The sequence below is a fragment of the Drosophila mojavensis genome, unplaced genomic scaffold, assembly GCF_018153725.1.
Source record: "Drosophila mojavensis isolate 15081-1352.22 unplaced genomic scaffold, ASM1815372v1 contig_80, whole genome shotgun sequence".
NCBI lineage: Eukaryota > Metazoa > Arthropoda > Insecta > Diptera > Drosophilidae > Drosophila > Drosophila mojavensis.
The window spans coordinates 10710962-10729554 of record NW_025318906.1 but is presented as its reverse complement, the minus strand read 5'-3'; the positions used below and the strand labels follow the sequence as shown (position 1 = coordinate 10729554).

The following is an 18593-nucleotide window of genomic DNA, read 5'->3' as shown; positions in this document are numbered from 1 at the left end:
TTTTGTCATTTTCAACAACAACAATAACATTAACAACAACAACCCCTGCAACCTGATCAGCTGTCATTGCTGACTTGCTGCCCTTCGTCTCGTCCTTTCCATTTGAAAGGCTTAAGCATATGTATGTACGTTCGTGTGTGTGTGTGCCTTCAAGTGTCGATTGCCTGCTGGTAGGTGTTTATTGTGATGTTAAGTTCGCTGGCAAGAACAGCAACAACAAAATGTTGTTTAACATAGCGCCGCTGTCACTGGCGCTGACAGCTCTTGGAGCGCTGTTGTTGTAACTTGAGCCCGGAATGTTTGGCATGTTTCAATTTCATTTCGTTCCATGCGCAGGCGCCATAGCGAATGCGCTCTTTTGGATAGAAGGTGGCAGCTGGGAGCATGGAAGGAGGAAGCAGAAGCTACATACGAAAAAAAGGGCTGTCAACACAACTTAGTAGTTATTATCCCGATTTGTTAAACACTTTGTATTTACTAAATTTATAGGTAACAAAAAGTTTAAATCGAATACAATAATCTAAACTAAATTTTCAAGCTTCTGTTTCTAAAAACAAATAATAATATTTTGAATGTTTTAAAATAATTGCTAATTTTTAAAATTTTTAGGTGTTTTGACTACCCTAAACTACCCCGATGATAGCCTGTGTTCGTTCATATTTGGCGCCTCTTTACATACTCGGATAATCAACTAACGGATACTACGAACGCGATTTGGGCACTTTAAGACCAACAACAACAACGCAACTGTCATTCTCTCTGGCAAAGGTGTTTCGTTCGCTGTTGTTGTTGCGCTAGCATGCTTCTTGCTCTCCACTCTGGCAGAGTTTCGCTTCGTTCCAATCAGCAACGGCTTCGATACGCGCAGTAGTCTCCCGTCAATTAGAGTGTAAAAACGTAAACGCTCCACAGAAACGGCTATCGGAACGGCGCCGCCACAGAGACAATCTTTCGCAGGATACAACCAAAATATAACATATACACACACACACGCGCTACAACAACAGCTAGTTGGATGGAAAAAAAGAAAGTTAAAACAAAATAAATACATGAAATTTGCATAAAAAAATAATGAGGTGTCAAGTGTGAAGAAAAAACGTCGGCTGTACAAGAGTCGAATGTGCAATGTGAAAGACATCATAAGAGACTGTGCGTGTGTGTGACCGTGTGCGTGTGTGAGTGCGTGTGCTTTGATGTAAATACCACGAAAATCGCTGAACGCCGAAAATAAAGCAGCAGAAATCAACGAAGACGAAGACGACGTCGCCGTCAACGAGGCGGACGTTCGCCAAAAAGCAGAGCCAATACAAGTGAGTAGTAAACGTTGTTGTTGTTGTTGTAGTTGGAGAAACGAGGCGAAATGAAATAATGGAAATTTATGTTAGGCAAGCAAGAGCGCACTTTAAAGTGGCACTTGAGCACTACGTAGAGCGGCGGGAAAGCGGCAGAGCAAGAGGAGCGAATTAAATATAAGAACTACTGTTGTACTATGCATATATGTATGTGTGCATTTATATATACATACATACTTACATATATTATATTTGACAATTTTGCCTGCTGGTTGCACTCAAAGAACGCATTCGGCCCGGGCAATGTTCGCTATGTTGACGTTTTTCTCGCTCTCACTCCCTCTCTTGCTTGCCACTGACTTTCTCTCTTACACTCGTTTGCCAACTTCCATTTTGCAGTCAGTCAAATGTCTTTGATATAATGTCGCCCAGCACTCACTCACACAAACATATAGCTACACAAAGCTGCGGCTGCAATAGCCACACACATACACACACACACGCACGACACTTTCTGTTGCTGTTACTCTTACATTACAGCTCAGCTTGAGTGTGCTTGCGTGTGTATGTAGCTTCTTTTGTTTTAGTCCTTGCTTGAAATTGCTTTCTACTGCTGTTTGCTTTTGTTGTAGAGCTCAGCGCGACGTCTTTGACAGGGCGCAAGTAATATGCGCACCTGTGAATTTGCCATAAATTAGGCGCAAGAGACGCGCTCACACACAGAGGCACACACGCAGATACACAGACACATATTTATACGTAGACGCATGTCAAACGTTAAGAATTTAACAGCAAAAACGCGCGCCAAACTTTTACGTTATATGCATGAGTGTGTGTGTGTTTGTGTGCGTCTGATTGGGCCGTAACTTGGGTCAGTCTGTCATGCGTGAGCTGCTCGGTCCAAGCAGCCCCCAAGGAACGCCTCACATTCCCATCAAAATGTCCCTCTGTCTGGCTGTTCAGTTCTGTTTCTGTTTTCTGTTTCTTTTTTTCTTGTTCTGTTTTCTGTTTGTATTTTGTGGTCTGCCTTCAATTGGCTCTCAACGGGCTTTGCTCTATTTACCTTATAAAAACACAATTTATTGCTGCTTTAACGATTTTTCTTTTGCGGTTATTTTCTGTTAGCTCTGTTGTTGTTGTTGCTGTTGATTCTTTTGCTGCTGCGGCGGCGGCTGTAGTTTTGTCTGTTACAACAGCTCCTCTCTCTTTTTTGCGCTCATTGACTTTAATGCTCCCTGTTTGTTTTATTTCTTTATGTTCGTCTATGTATGAGTGTGTATGTGTGTGCGTATATTTACCGTTCGCTTTTCGTATTGGCTTTGGGTATTAAGTTTTGCGTGACATCAACACAAAAAATCATCAGCAAAACAAAACAAAAACAACAAGAACTGCACAAACAGTAAGCACTCATTGGAGAGGCTAGGATATAATTTGTGCTGTGTTAGCTGTTCGCTGCTGGCAGTTGGCCTTGCTGTAGTTTTAAATCAATAATTTATACTATAGAATAGCCCGCATAGAAGATAGGGTTTGGGCTCGTGTGTTTTTCGCTTGTTTCAGCTAATCAAGTTGTAGTTTCAGTTCATTGTTCAGCAGATATAATAGATAATGGGTCCTTTGTGCGATTTAGGTCACAATTAGATAAGCGCACTCATACACATATCCAAGTACCTACACATACATGTTAATGCTGTTAAGCTGCGAGGCCAAATGTTAATAATCTGAGGATCAAAGAAAGAAAGAAAGAGAAAGTGAGTAAATGAATCTTCGAGAGTTTGCAGCATACAACGGCAACTAAACTGTAACTTAACAGAAAAGCTGTATGCCAATCAATACAGCAGCTAGAAAGCAATAGCATAGTCTAAGCAGAGGCTTACTTGAAAAGAATTGCTGCAACTAAAGAGTTAAGCGAAAAGTGACGTATGAGTTTAACAGTGCTGTTAATGCAAATGAACTAGAAATTTTATTAACATACAAATAGTTCTTATAAGATTAGATAATGCTGTATAAAAGTAGAGGATAATTTTTAATTTATAATAAGAGTTAATTAGAGAAAGAAGAACATAAGCTATAAAATAGTAGTCATGCAATACAATTAATTAAAATAAAACTTTTCTGTGTCACAAATTAGCTAAGTGGCAATAAACTTATAACTTCACGTTCAGCTTTTATACATGTAACTTCAAAATTGTTCATCATTTCTGCATTTATACAATAAAAAGTTATTTTTACCACACAAACAAGTTTTATTGCCATTAGTTATGATTTTCACTGTGGCACTCAAGTGAGCTTCAATTGCCCCGTTGTCATTTCTCGTTGCCCAACACTCTTTCCAACACTTCCCTTTGTTTGCTGGAGAAGAAAAACAAGAAAATATTATGAGTTTACGTTTGTATGCATTCTCATAAACTTTCTAAAAACTTCAGGTAAAACTGTCATAAAATATTTGCTCAGATCTTGGTTGCAATCTTATTAATTGAGTAAAATGCATAGAGTAAAGGAGAAGAGAAGAAAAAGAACAACAAAAGAATGGAGAACAGAAGACAAATGAATGGAAATAATGGAAAATTGAAGATAAGGGAATTCATAATATTTAATAAAAAAGATTTGAGAAGAGTATAAATATAAAGCGAAGAGAAGAAAATAGACAGAAGATGAGAAATTCAGGAAGAAATATAAGTAAAAGAGAGTTTAAAAAAAATGAGACGATCCAAGACATAAGAATAAAAGAGAGAGATAGAACATTAAACTCAAATGAGAAGAAATGCCTGCTGAGGACAAAGAAAATAAAAGAGTGTATAAGAAAGAGCAACAAATAGAAGAGGGTAAAATAGATGAGAAACAGAAGTGCCATTAAGAATAGAGACATAAACGAGCATACTGTGGAGAAGGCACAGGCAGGATAGGAGGAAAAAATAGAGGAGTGCCAAGGACAAATGAAAATAAATGAAGGAAGGAAAACGCCGTATAGTAGTGGAAGAGAAGGTCACGGAATCGTAGCATACTTTTGAGTCGAATCAACTAGAGAATGACATTTGTAGCATTCCGTCTCGTTTATTGTGCATTTAGACAGACAACTGATGGGGAGAATAATTGTGTAATTAAATCAATGCCACTCGATGTTAATTTAGTGCCATTAGCCGCATAATTGGGTTGATCAACTTGATGTCGGCCATTGCAGAAGTTCGGAGACTGCGACTAAGTGTCATTAATTTTGATTTTGGAGGCAATATCAATGTGTAATTAGTTGGGGCCTGCGGCCGAAAGCGTAGTCTAAAGCGCCCAAATGGCCACTTGCCACTTACCGCTTGCCACTTGCCACTTACCCATTTGCCATTTGCCACTTACCACTAACAACTTGGACTGCTGTAAAATTTTCCAGCCAAATGAGCGCACGTTCTTTACTTTACTTTATTTCTTTTTTGGCTGCGTTTACCTGAATAATGAGTTTTCATGTGCCGCATGCCACATGCCACATGCCCCACATCAAACACACACACACACACACACACACGGGCATCCCAGCTACATCCCAGCCTAGTTAAATGTATGCATTCTGGCTCTGTGGCCAAAGCTGATGCCAAAACTGAAAGCTAAAGCTGGGGGCTGAAACTGGGGCTGAAGCTTGTGCGACAGCCTTCAACATTTGCTGGCTATTCGGAGGCGTCGTACCGGAAAGAAATGCCATTAAAAACGCAATAAAAATGCAAAAGCAACAACAAAATCAAAAAAGAGAAAAAAAAAACAACAACAAAATTGAAAAAAATATTACCGAAATGAAATGAAAGAAAAATGAAAATAAACGTTGAGAGAGAGAAAGAGAGAGTACAAAAACATATCAAAAAGTATGTGTGTGAGCCTTTGGTAGTATGTCAAAGTGTGTGTGTGTGTGTGTATGGGTTAGTTAGTGTGCGTGCTTAAGACTTCAGTGCAAATAGCCAAGGTGGAAAAATCGATATAAATGAATACGGTAACATTTGGTCGACTCTGAAACACCCAAAAACTCGAGACAGTACAAATGGCAAAATGTGTTGTTTTTTTTTTTTCACTTTTTTCTCTTTATTTTATTTATTTTTTTGTTTGTGGATGTTGGCCTACCAAAGTCCAACTTGCAAAACTTTTGCACGCACAGCAACGCACACAGCCGCAGCAACAACAACAACAACAACACCCGCACACACGTAAAAGTAGCCCAGCCACCCACACATAGCGCGCACACACACACACACACAAACACACCCACTCATTCACAGCCCAGCAGCAACCCGCCCAAGCCCACATTCACGCCCCATGGGCCGAGTCAACGGCAGACGTCGCGATTTTAAGCGCAGGCATACAAAACTTGATATAAAAATAAAGTAAAAATAAAAACAACAAGAATTACTACAGTGGGGCATGCTCAATATTAAAATACCCTATAACTCAATTTGGCATTGTGATTCGCTGGAAAACAAAAGAACTGCATTAAGAAGATTCAATTTGCATATATTACTGCAATTTATAGTATATTTAAATATGAAAATATTGCTGTTAAGAAAATGGCATTTTCAGTAAATGTCAATTTTAACTATCATTATTTTACTCAAGTCTTGCTCTGTTAACATTGCATGCATTTATGTTTAGTAGATGGCGATGTTAAATAACAGTTTGCCAGGAAATAAACGGACAAACAGAAACTAGTAAGCAATTAGAATGAGAGATCATTGCTGTTAATAACAGTTGCTTGTTAAAGGCTACGTTTGCAGAGAGTACGCAATGTAAGACTTGCATTTAACAGAACTGCAAATTTACTTAACATTATTCATTAGTATATGTTAAGTGCACACAAATAACAAATTTTTATGCTAGACTTTAATTTATTTAGCCAAGAAAAAGAGTTTAGCCATCAATTGATTTCACCCAATCGGCTATTATGCTCCCAGGGTATATCACCAACAACAACAACAACAACAGCAAGAGCAGCCGCAACGTCAAATAGCTGTAGCAATGAAGAAAGATTTCATGCTGTGGCTGCAATTTTTGCCCCAGTAAGTATGCTACATATTTTTTGAGCACGGGTTAAGTGCCACGCATGAGTGTGTGTACCAAATACACATGCACATACGCATACAAATTCTGATATATATTTATATGTAAAGTTTTACATATGCGTGCGTGCGTATGTGTGTGTGCGTGTTTGGGTCTGTGACCCGGCCTAAGAGTCTTCGTCAGCTCCAGCCTGATTTTCAACATTTGACATTTCAATTTCGATTGGCCAACGAAAATGATAAAATGTCAAAGAAAAAATCAGAAATGGGAATGGGTTACATTTTTGTTTTTGCAGCTGCTTCAGCTTTTACTGTCTTATACACAATATGCCCAATTGTCGTATTGATTTCTAATTACATGCATTTGCCCCAAGGCACTTGGCTTAAGGTAGGGCCACGGGATCACCAGATGTATATATATACATATATACAAATATATACATATATATATGTATTTGTAGGAGTGGCTTAGCCAAATGGTAACAAATTGTAGAGAATGAGGCACATTGTCTACTATTAGTATTTGTTGTGGTGGCGTTGCCATGACGGTGTTTATTGATTTTACGGCTGCTAACAACTGGCAAAGGGAAAGAGCGGCACGGTGGGAGCGGGAGCGGGGCCAAGTGGCATGCGGCATGTGGCAAGAGCCATCAGGCAACAGCCATGAATCATGTTTGTGTGAGTCCGTGTGCGTTGCGTGTTTAGCAATTTGTGGTTATATTATAATGACCACTTGATTTGCCTGCGCCTTTGGCCTACCTGCCTACCTCCCTCTCTCTCTCTCTCTCTCTCTCTGTCTCTGTTTCTCTTTCTCTTTTTCACCTTTACTATTACTAATTGCTCTTGTGGTATGCTTGTGCTTGATATATATCAACAGGGAGCCGTCGCAGTCGCAGAGGCAACGTCGAGACGCATGTACGCTCAATGCTCAGCGCTGGCTGCTGGCCGAAGTCGTCTAAAACGGCCAACGATCGTGTGAACTGTGCGTATACTTAACTGGCGTAGTTTCTGGAGCAGCAGCAGCAGCAGCAGCAGCAGTGGCAACATATCAGCCACACAACAAGGAACAACAACAACAGCAGCAACATCAGCAACAACAACAGCAACATTTCGTACGAAAATGTTCACATCAAAGCAACAACAACTGCAGCAAGGACCTCAACGACTGTCACGCCTGCTACATATTTGCCTGCTCCTGCTATCGCTGAGCTGGGCGGCCAACGGCAGCAACATTGTGGAGCCCGAGGAGGCAGCTTTTCAAGGTGCGTATGACAGCTGACACTAACCACAGCCCCTCACACCGCCCCCTGCAACCGCAGCCCTTGCGAGCTGTCCAATTGTGGAAATTTTGGCAGCATATCAATAAGTGAAGAGCCAGAGCTTGGCCTCGACTGCCTGGCTGGCTGGCTGCCTGGCTGTCTCTCTGTCTGTTTGTCTGTCTGGTTTGGCTTTGACATTAATGAGCGACTTAATTATGCCTTTCACATGCGCACATAACAATCGTGTGTCTGTGTGTGTGTGTGTGTGTGTCACTGTTATGCAATGTTTTTGGCCATATTTTCAAGCGCTTAAACGCAACACGACGCCCACACGCTTTATTACGCCAACACCAACATAACTAACGTTCTCACTCTCGTTCTCCCTCTCTCGCTCTCTCTCTCTGTCACTCTGTGCGTGTGTGTGTGTGTGTGTGTGTGCTGCTGCTGACACTTCGATTTCAATTGCATGCAATATGCGATTTTTCAATTTCAATTTTAATACGCAATGGCAAACGACAAGCTTTACTCTGCTACTCCATCAACTCCAAAGCAGACGAGACGAGCTGCCAACTGGCGTGGGGGAGGGGGGATGCGTGGCATAGCACACACTATTCACAACTGTTTGCATGTGCGTGTGTGCAAATGCAAATGTGTTGAGTGTCCAGTGCACTTTAATCGCCACCACACAGTTGCTTAATCAACTAGCAATCGCACACACTCACACATATGCCCACCTGTTTGTGTGTGTGTGTGTGTGTGGTTTGATGGCTCTTTAAGCGTGTTGTTGCGTGTTCCATTTAATAGAATAGCAGCTAAGCAGAGCAGCAGCAGCAGCAGCAGCAGCAGCAGCAGCAGCAGCAGCAGCAGCAGTTGCCAGCATGACGTAAGCTTTTGACAAAGACCAATAGTGCTTGGTAACCGTTATGTGATCTGATACGATGTACGTACGTATGTTATGTGTGAGTACACATATATGTATGTACCTGCTATGGTTATGCGATGCACACATAACTGTAATGTTAATCTGAGTACAAGCAAAGTTCAATTAGAACTCACGAAAAAAAGAAGGAAAAGAAGAAAAACATTCGCTCGAGGCGCGCGATTTTGTGAAACTTTCCACACGAGCAAATTCTGAAATTGGTTTAAACTTGCAAACAGGCTTTTCATGTTATAAAAAATATATATATACATATATGTATATATATATATATTGCCAACTGACATAACATAAATAAATATTGCGCTCTAAATTGAATTTGACTGTACTTAGTATTCCAGGCTAAGTGCTGGGCCTGCTGTCTCTCAGTTATTTATGCTTATTTACTGCGATGTCCTTCAAAAGTATTTCGGCTAAAAATAAAAAGTGGTTTTTGGGTCAATTGAATTGATTTTGGACTTTGAAAAGACTGACATTGTGGACTGGTTTGGTTCAGTCAAGTGGCTCACTTGGTAGCACTTGATAGTTGTTCTATTATAAACATGAAAGTAACATATAAGTTGTATAACTACTGCTCGTTAGAGTTTGGTTTAAAGTTGGCAGTGTAAGCTGCCTAGAGACATCAAGTTAGCCAGCATTGAAATCAAGGATTTCTTATAGTTTACTGGGTCAGCAGTTGTTGCCTTAAATTCGCGAAAAGTTCACTTTCTATATTTCACTTTGAGTAACAAAGACTCGTGCACATTGATCATTGATCGATATTAGTTATCTAGTTATCCCGAGACTAAACTCTACTCTATTGCTACACTCTTAATTAGTCATATACCTTTCTCAGAACTGGACTGTCTACACTCCACACTCTACGCTCAACTTGCTCCACTCGATCATTGTACTCGACTCACCATACTCGACTCGCTACTGTCGACTCATTACACACTCTATTTTCTATACTCTTGTACAGTCGCCTCACTACACTCGACACGGTACTCAGAATTGCTACTCTCCACTTTCAACACTCTTCTAAACTCTCCTCTCTACACTCTATTTGATACACTCGACTGGACTACTCTGGAATCGCTATACTGCACTTACTCCAATCCATCAGCTTTATATTAAGAACTTACTGTATACACCCTCTACTTGATCCATTTGAATCGCAATTCCTTGCTCTTCTCCTTGGGTACCTACAGACATTCGTTAAATCATTTTAGATTATATTGGAATGGTTTGCTTTGTATTTATATCATATACCACCCACTCAGACCATTACCTATTACTCCTTAGACCTCTCCAGTTTTGCTTTTACTTGTCACTAATTATTTTTCTCAATAGTTACTCGCTACAATTGTGTATGTAGCACACCCATACACCCACACACCCACACCGCCCAACAATAGTTCGAGTGACTTAATCGTTCAGCGCTCTTCGAGTACTTTAGCTACTTGTTCCACTTGAATCGGCACTCGTTGCACTCCAGCCGAGTCTAATGTGTCTCACTCTCAGACTCAGACTCCGAGTCAGCCTTAGACTCTGTATAAAAGCCGGCCTGCTTTTCTTCCTGTCTTTTGATGTCAAGTGTTGGAGCTGATGGAGGCCAGCGCATCAGAGAGCTACAGAAAGAGCTTAGCGATGCCCCGATTTGCTCGACTCCAGTGCAGTTCAGTACAGTTCAGTTCACTTCAACTTTAGTTTAGTTTGATTGGCTCAGCTCAAAGACCATTTGCGCGTTTGGCTCGTTTGGGTGGGGCTTTGTGTTGCATAAAATTCCATTGCATACTTGTGAGAGCGTGTGCGAGCATTTGCATTTGCATTTGCATTTGAAATTGGGGCCAGATCCATATTGAAAATTGGAACGAGAAGCGACTGCATATGGGAAATGGACTCGCTTTTGGCACAATGCCAAAAAGGTGTGTGTGTGTGTGTGTGAGTGGGCGTGTATCTGAAATGTGGGCAGTAAATTACCAAACATGACTCTAGGCTCTCTCTAAGTCAGTAAAGCTCATTAGAATTTATTGCGGACACGTCGGTCACACCCAGACACAGACACAGACACAGCCAGGGGACACGCACGTCTGTTGATGTGAGTCGAAATTATGAACTCGACTCGAAATTAAAATGAACAGCGAGAGTGAGAGAGAGAGAGAGAGGGTGAGAGAGATAGGGAGTATAGATAAAAACACTTAACCATTTTGTGTTGTTTCTCGTTTAGGTCACTGCGGTCATACGAGTCCCTGCGAGCAGCTCTGCTACGAGATCCACGATGGGATGTACGAGTGCGACTGCATCGAGGGCTACGAGCTGAACAAGAATGGCTACAGCTGTCAAGGTGCGTGCGAATTAGTATGAATTGAGATGCATTTGATTTGATTTGATTTGATTTGATTTGATTTGCATTTGATTTGCATTTGCTTTTTGCAGTGATAAACACGACAAACAGCGGCCAGGATGGGCACGGTAAATCGGATGAGGATGTGCTCTACCAGAAGGGCGCCTCCTTCAGTGCAAAGCTCGCCAATGCAGCGGCGGCGGCGGTGGCAACGGCCGGCGGGCAGGCGGATGCGGATGCGAATGCGAATGCGGATGCGGCTGAAGCGGATGCGAATAGCGAATATGATTACAACGATGAGAATTTAGATGGCATGCGGGAACAGAAAGTCAATTCAAACGATTATTACATATCAGCGGAGAGCATTAGCTTCAATGAGAATCAGGAGCTGGATGCGGCCGACTTTAAGGTGGCGACCACAGCGGGCACAGCCACCAAACTAACCAAATCGACTAAAGCCGTGCCAACAACCACGACGACAACAACAACCACAACAGCAGCAACAACCACAACAACAGCAGCAACAACACCAGCTGCAAGAGCAACAATTGAGCGTGGCCAAATGGCAAACAAAGCCAATGGCCAGCGCAATGCCATGGATTATGGCTTGGCCGATGTGGATGGCGATGGCGATGTCGATGAGTATTATAGCTATAAAGCGGACATGTCCATCTATGACGATGTCAATAATAATCAATTAAATTTAAGACGCAACAGCAACAGTAACAGCAATTCGCATACATATCAGCAGACTAGCAAAAGCAACAACAACAACTTGAACAACTTGAACAACAACAACTTGAACAACGACAACTTTAAGGTCGCAATGCATATCAACAATAATAAGAATGCTGCCAATAGCAACATATCACTTAAGACAACAACAACAACTAGTACTACTACAACAACAACAACAACAACAGCAGCTGCAATCAGCAGGTGAGCGAATTAGTTAAGCGGATATAAACGACTGCATGATAGATTAGTTATGTATATTGAGAGTTTCCTAGTTCATTATTGTTGGGATGGATTAACTTTAGAGCTATAGAATCTCTAGAGTCTATCAGTCTTTAATCTCAAAATGAGCTCCTTACAGATGATAAGAGAAGATAAGGTTATGTGTATTTCGAGTTTGCTTGATCATTATTTTTGACATGGAACAACTTTACAGTTATCGAATCCTTAGAGTCAATTAGACTTTAATCAAAATGAACCACTTATAGATGATAGATGTTTTTTATATATATTGAGAGTTTTCCCATTCAATATTGTTGAGATGGAATCTCTAGAGTCAATCAGTCCTTAATCTCAAAATGAACTCTTCATCTTCTATACTCCCATTTCATGGAACAAACTATCCCTCTTTAGCCATCGAGCGAGCTGAGAACTGCTCTAATCTATTTCAAGTGGAATTATAATGCACTGACTAAAGGATGACGCTGCTCGAGAGCCTTTGCCATTGAGAATGCGTCGAGTGTGCAATGATACTTGATAGATATTTAATTGTCACTGCTGTCGAATAACGGCATCGATTGTCATTCGAATTCAATTTCACTTAATAATTGTGGCGTGAAATTCTGTGATAATTGAACTTAACGCTTGTTGACTTACTCAAGGAAGTTTTTTTTTATTACTTTTTGCAATGAATGCATGTGTTAAATTGATTTATGTTTATTGAAATGAAAGAGAAAGAGGAAGAGTTGAATATTGATTCCTTATTGAAGAACATGAATACTCTTTATTAAGTGTTGAATTTATATTTGATATTTATTATTATGAATATTATGAATCTGTATAATATATATATTATTTCATATTATATTTTATTATATATTATTATATTATATTATATATTATCTAGTATAATTTCTCAACACATTTTGAAGTTATAATAATTTGATTTTTAAGTTAAGAACAATTCAGGAAATATTAAGCCAATTGGATAGTTTCTATCCCCATACTTAATTAGCTGTTTAATCTAGTATCGTCATAACCCCTTGATATCTGCTTAAATAAAATGTTTATGTATCCCATTTAACATTTACCATTTACTTTACAGCACACTTTGCAATCTGGATTGCGGCGCAGAGGGTATTTGTGCTCTGGAGGCAACGGCGTCCACAGCGCGCTGTTTGTGCCCATTTGGCAAAACGGGCGAAAATTGCCTGGAAGGTATGTGTGTGTGTGCCTGTGTGTGTGTGTGTGTGTGTGTGTGTGTGCCCGTGTGTGTGTGGCATTTAATGGCCATGTTACCTGCATTTTTATATATATAGTCAGCTAATGGGTAATCTTTCGCACAGATATCAGAGCGCACGTGCCACGCTTTGCGAAGCGCTCCTGGCTGGCATTTCCGGCACTCCATGGCGCCTATAAGCATGTTCAGCTGCGGCTGGAATTCCGTCCAGAATCCTTTGATGGCATCATATTGCTGAGCGGGGAGCGAGATGATCTAACTGGCGATTTTATGGCCCTGCTGCTGAACAAGGGCTTCGTGGAGTTCTGGTTCGATTGCGGCTCCGGCGTGGGCAGCGTGCGATCCAGAGAGACCATCATGCTGAACGAGTGGAACTCGGTGATTATCTATCGCCATCGTTGGGATGCCTGGTTGGTGCTCAATCACGGCACCAAAGTCCAGGGCAGATCGAATGTGAGTTTGGTTATTCGAAAGCAATTCAAGCAATTCCATTACAATGTGCTCCATGTGGCAGGGTCTCTTCTCGCGCATCACATTCCGTGAGCCGGTCTTTCTGGGCGGCATTGGCAACATCACGGGCCTGGCCAAGCGTCTGCCGCTGGCCGAGGGCTTTGCCGGCTGCATTCGTCGCTTCGTGGCCAACGAGCACGACTACAAGTTCACGGAGCATCCGCTGGGCGATGTCATCAATGGCTTCGATATACGTAAGTCACATACATATACGATATATATATAGTATATACTACTTTGTTTCTTTGTTCATCAGAGGATTGCTCGACGGACAAGTGCGTGCGTTATCCTTGCCAGCATGGCGGAAAGTGTTTGCCCTCGGATCAGGGCGCTGTTTGCCTGTGTCCGATTGGCTTTGTCGGTGATTTGTGCGAGATACGCATGGATTTGCAGGTGAGTGGGGAGTGGAGTGGAAAGCTAACCAAAGCAGTTCTATATAGTTTTGCCCGTTCATTAGGTGCCCGCCTTCAATGGCTCCTCTTTTCTGCGCTATGCGCCGCTGGGCGACAGCGCTTTGATCTGGCTGGAGCTGAAGGTCATATTGAAGCCGGAGCAGCCGGACGGTCTGATACTCTATTCGGGGCCGGAGCAGCGCGGCGATTTTATAGCTTTGTATCTGCACGATGGCTTTGTGGAGTTTGCCTTTGATTTGGGCAGCGGCCCAGCGGTGGTGCGGTAAGTGAACTGCAGCAAATGGTGGCCAGCACTTATCTAACTCGTCTCTTAATCAGCAGCAGTGAACACTCGCTGAGCCTGGGACAATGGCACACCATCAAGATCTCAAGGACCGCACGCCTGGCTGTGCTCAAGGTATGCCAAAAGCAAGCCGAACTCTGGCTCACTCTCACTCTCACTCTCTTACTCCCTCTCATTTGCAGATCGATCAGCATCAGGAGGTCATGACCATTTCCTCGAACGGCTTCTGGCATCTGTCGCTGGCGCAGAATCTATTTGTGGGCGGCGTCAATCATGTGGACCGTCTGCCATTGGATCTCAAGTACAAGTCCTTCTTTGTGGGCTGCATTCAGCGCGTAAGTTGGCATAGGTTAAGCTATCAAGCGGCTGGCCCGACTAACCAGACACCAATTTGCACCACAGATTGACATCAATGGCCACTCGCTGGGCATTGTGGCGGAGGCGCTGGGCGGCAGCAACATTGGCAACTGCCCGCACGCTTGTGTGGCCCGGCCCTGCGGACCGCTGGCCGAGTGTGTGCCGCAGATGGAGAGCTACGAGTGCCGTTGCAGCATCTACAACGAGCGCTGCAACAAGGCAGCTGAAGTGCCGCCCGAGCAGCTGCCGGAGCTGATGCTGCACAAGCAGCACAATGGCCAGCCACTTGAGGCCAAACAATACAAAGGAGTTGAGTCGAAGAAATCGTGGGCGCACAAGAAGCATTCCTCAAAGCGCAAGAATATGCATAAGCACAAGACGGCACCTGCAACCACCAGCAGCAGCACTAGCACCAGCACCACTTCAACCACCACCACCACAACGACAACCAAGCCACCCACACCAGCTGCAGTGGGTGGTGCGCCCAGCAATGAGGAAATCGAAGACGATATCATCTTTCGCTTTGTGCATGAGAATGCCGCAAAGGCGCCCAGTCCCATTGTGGGGCTGCAGCAGGCCCCACTCGTGGGCAAGCAGCATGTGAGCAAGCACGAGCACCATCAGAAGCCGAACACCTTTGCGCATAAGCTTGCCCGCCTGCCCACACACTACGAAAGTTTCCAAACAAATCCGGATAGCGATATACTAACATTCGATGATAACAACGATTGGGTGGCCAGCATGCAGCAGCAGGAGTATGCGGATGCCATGGCGACCAGTCAAGTGGGGGGCCAGACGGTGGAAGTTGATGTGGCCACTGGAGATGCGGAAGCGGGTGCGGATGCGGATGCGGATGCTGATGCAAGTGGTTTTGTTTTCGATGAGTCACTGTTTGATGCCAACGACGGCGCTGAGGATTATCAACGCAAGCAGCTGGCCCAGGACATGAAGCGCATCATGTCCAATACACACACGCACACACACGCGCAGAAAAAAGTTAACCAGGAGGAGCAGCGCCAGCAGCAGCAGCAACAGCAGCCACCAGTTGAGCCGCAGTACAGCGAGGAATACAACGACGATGAGCTGCTAGCACCCGTGCTCAAATCGGAGCCAGTGGCTCCAGCTGTTGCCGCGAGCACACCCCAAACGCACACCGACTGGAGTCTTCTCAAGAAATTCGATCTGTCCGCGGAGCATCAGTCGCAGGTGCAGAGCGTGCGCAAGAATTTTGGCGCCTGCTTCGCCGGCACTGACAGCTATTTCCACTACAACGATGCGGACACCATGAGCCAGGTCATCAGCTACAACATCGATCTCAATCTGCGGATCAAGACGCACTCGGAGAACGGCGTGATACTCTGGACGGGACGGCAGGGCACAACGGAGGAGCACGATGACTACTTGTCGTTGGGCATTGAAAAGGGGTGAGCAGGGGAGAGAATGGGACAGAGAAATGGGAACGGGAAATGGGAATGGGAATGAGAATGGGAATGGGAGAGAGCAACTGAGTGAATGCAAGTGTATTTGTAAGTGTGTGAGGGTCAAATTGCTTACTCAAGCTGATCAGCTCACGCTCACACTGTCTACCTGCTCTTCGAGGCTCTCCTCATGATCGTGCTCATCATTGAGATTGTGCTCAAGCTTGAGCGGAACTTTTGCCTACTTAAAGGCGCGTCTGGAAAAATGTTCTTCAGTCGTGTGGATGGCCTCCTAGTGGTCAGTTGTGTTCAAGTGAAGTGCTCTAGTGCTGTTTGGAAATAATTAGTCTTGTTAATAATAGTTTTTATTATAATAATTTATTATTTTATTATTATTATATATATATATATACATATTATGTTAAATGATTGTTCTAATGATCTTTTTAATTTTTTTGTTTTTTTTTGTTTATATAAATAAGTTGTATTTCTTGACAGCTGCGAATGTTTTAAAATATTGATAATCATTATCATTTGTTATTTATAATATAATTTTCTTGTAATATATGTATAAAATGTTTGTAATATTCCACAGATATTTACATTTCCGCTATGATCTCGGCGCTGGCGAAGTGGACATACGCTTCAATGGAACCAAAGTCAGCGATGGACTTTGGCATCGGGTCAGAGCTATACGGTAAGTGAAACAGTACTAAATAAACTTGTGTAAAACTCTTCTTTAACTTTTGCATAATCTTACAGAAATTCCCAGGAAGGTTATTTGGAAGTGGACGGACGCAAAACACAGACGCTGCGTACGCCGGGCAAGCTGCGACAACTGAACACCGATACCGGACTCTATGTTGGTAAGTGTTTGCTTTGCTTTATACATAATACTAACTGTAACTAATATGTATTTCATTGCAAAAATTTGACCTGTTTTTAGGTGGAATGCCTGATGTGGCATACTTTACGCATCAGCGCTATTTGAGTGGAATTATTGGCTGCATATCGGAGATCGTTTTGGCTGGCGAGAAATTGAACTTTGATCCAAATACGTTGGGCACAGCGCACAACGTGGAGACGGGCCTACTATGAAACGCTGCACTTACATAAGCCTCAAGACTTTTGATACATATATCAAATAGTTTAAATGTTATTATTTAATTAACGAAATGTTTACAAATTTGTCTATTTCGTTTGTGTTTGTACAAAGACGCTTTTAAAATCAACTGAGAATGAAACAGAATGATAAAGAGAGAGGAAAAGGAAGAGAATGAAGTGAAAAGAAGAGAATTGAGTTCTAGTTGGGAAATTTTTTTACGCCAAGAGATGAGCTGAGAAGTAACTAAAGTAAATATAGTAAACCATACTACATATAATATATATAGTGCATACAAAACCATAATGATTATATACAAATGCATACATATAAATATATATATATAGAAATTATATATATATATAAAAAACAAAGAAAAACCAAAAAAAAAAAAAAAGAGGCATGCTTCATATAGCCTGTGACTGTCAATACTTCAGAATGGAATAGTTTATATATAACTTTAGCAAAAGATTTATAAAACTGAGAACTATGCATAAAATACTTTGAAAAATATTGTATGTAGAAAATGAGCAACAAAAGGAAAAGAAAAGGAAGCAGAAGAGAGAAGTTTGCACATGTTTTATGTCCATTTTGAGCGCTTTGATTTAAGTGAACGTTACGCTTTGTGTGCAGAGTTGCCACCTTTTTGTAAAAGATAAACACACTGACACACACATACACAGACACTCTAAATACAACTACTACATTACTAAAGACACGTATACACACGCATATTGGCAGTACTTTCGTTTTTCGCATTGCTGTACCTTAACTAAAGAAATGAAACAAAAACCAAAACAAATATAAAAAACTAAAACTAAAAAGCTAAAACTATAACTGTACATTCTGTACTTCTTGGAAGTTCTATAACTGTATTAAGCAACACAAATGCAAATGCAAATGCAAAACGTTAACGTCGAGTCGAAGCAGCGTAAACATACTTATTAATTGGTAAGTTAATAAATGTGTAGCGTGTATTAGCTTGTAAGTTGGCACACACACACACACACACACACACATACACACATTTTCACAGACACGCACACATGAAGCCTGCCTATGTAAACTTTTATATTAACGAAAAATACACCAAAGAAAACAAAAACAACATACGTAAGCTACACACACATTACACAACACTAGACACACGCCACACACACACACACCAAACACATACACAGACACTACGCGCTGAACCAGAATTGAAATATGTGAGCGATTTTTAACAATTTATATACTACAATACAACAGACAAAAACAACAACAACAACTAGCTAAAAGATAACATGAAAAACAAATTTAAGCAATTTAACAATCCCATAGCGAAATTTTTAAATGCTAACAACCAAAACAATTGCAAATGCATAAAAAAGCAAAAGGAAAAACTTTGTATTCATCTTATGAATATGTTTTTGTAGCTTAATGATAACAACTACATACGTAGCTATATATATAAAAAGGTATATATATATAAACAA

At 41.7% G+C, this 18593-nt stretch overlaps 1 protein-coding gene and 1 long non-coding RNA gene across 2 annotated transcripts; one reads left to right on the top strand and one right to left on the bottom strand.

Annotated features, from left to right (window-relative positions):
• The first annotated feature begins 848 nt into the window (after positions 1-848).
• On the top strand, positions 849-18395 carry LOC6579413. Its single transcript, XM_002005273.4, has 15 exons — positions 849-1310; positions 7194-7578; positions 10722-10838; positions 10931-11777; positions 12898-13010; positions 13139-13485; positions 13547-13736; positions 13799-13935; positions 14000-14217; positions 14277-14352; positions 14421-14573; positions 14641-16019; positions 16609-16710; positions 16776-16879; positions 16960-18395. Exons 2-15 carry the CDS (start codon positions 7437-7439, stop codon positions 17109-17111), a joined length of 4077 nt encoding a protein of 1358 aa, XP_002005309.2. The 5' UTR covers positions 849-1310; positions 7194-7436; the 3' UTR covers positions 17112-18395.
• On the bottom strand, positions 1309-5043 carry LOC26528111. The gene is made up of 3 exons (XR_001449251.3): positions 4638-5043; positions 3522-3641; positions 1309-3010 (listed from the first exon to the last, which is right to left on the bottom strand). It is a non-coding gene; the product is annotated as an uncharacterized LOC26528111 (long non-coding RNA).
• Positions 18396-18593: the final 198 nt, after the last annotated feature.

Excerpts from the sequence above, each read along its gene's own strand:
- LOC6579413 (XM_002005273.4), top strand. The coding sequence starts at position 7,437 with ATGTTCACATCAAAGCAACAACAACTGCAGCAAGGACCTCAACGACTG. Across the intron at positions 10,839-10,930 it reads GAATGGCTACAGCTGTCAAG|TGATAAACACGACAAACAGC; the intron begins GTGCGTGCGAAT and ends TGCTTTTTGCAG. Across the intron at positions 11,778-12,897 it reads ACAGCAGCTGCAATCAGCAG|CACACTTTGCAATCTGGATT; the intron begins GTGAGCGAATTA and ends TTTACTTTACAG.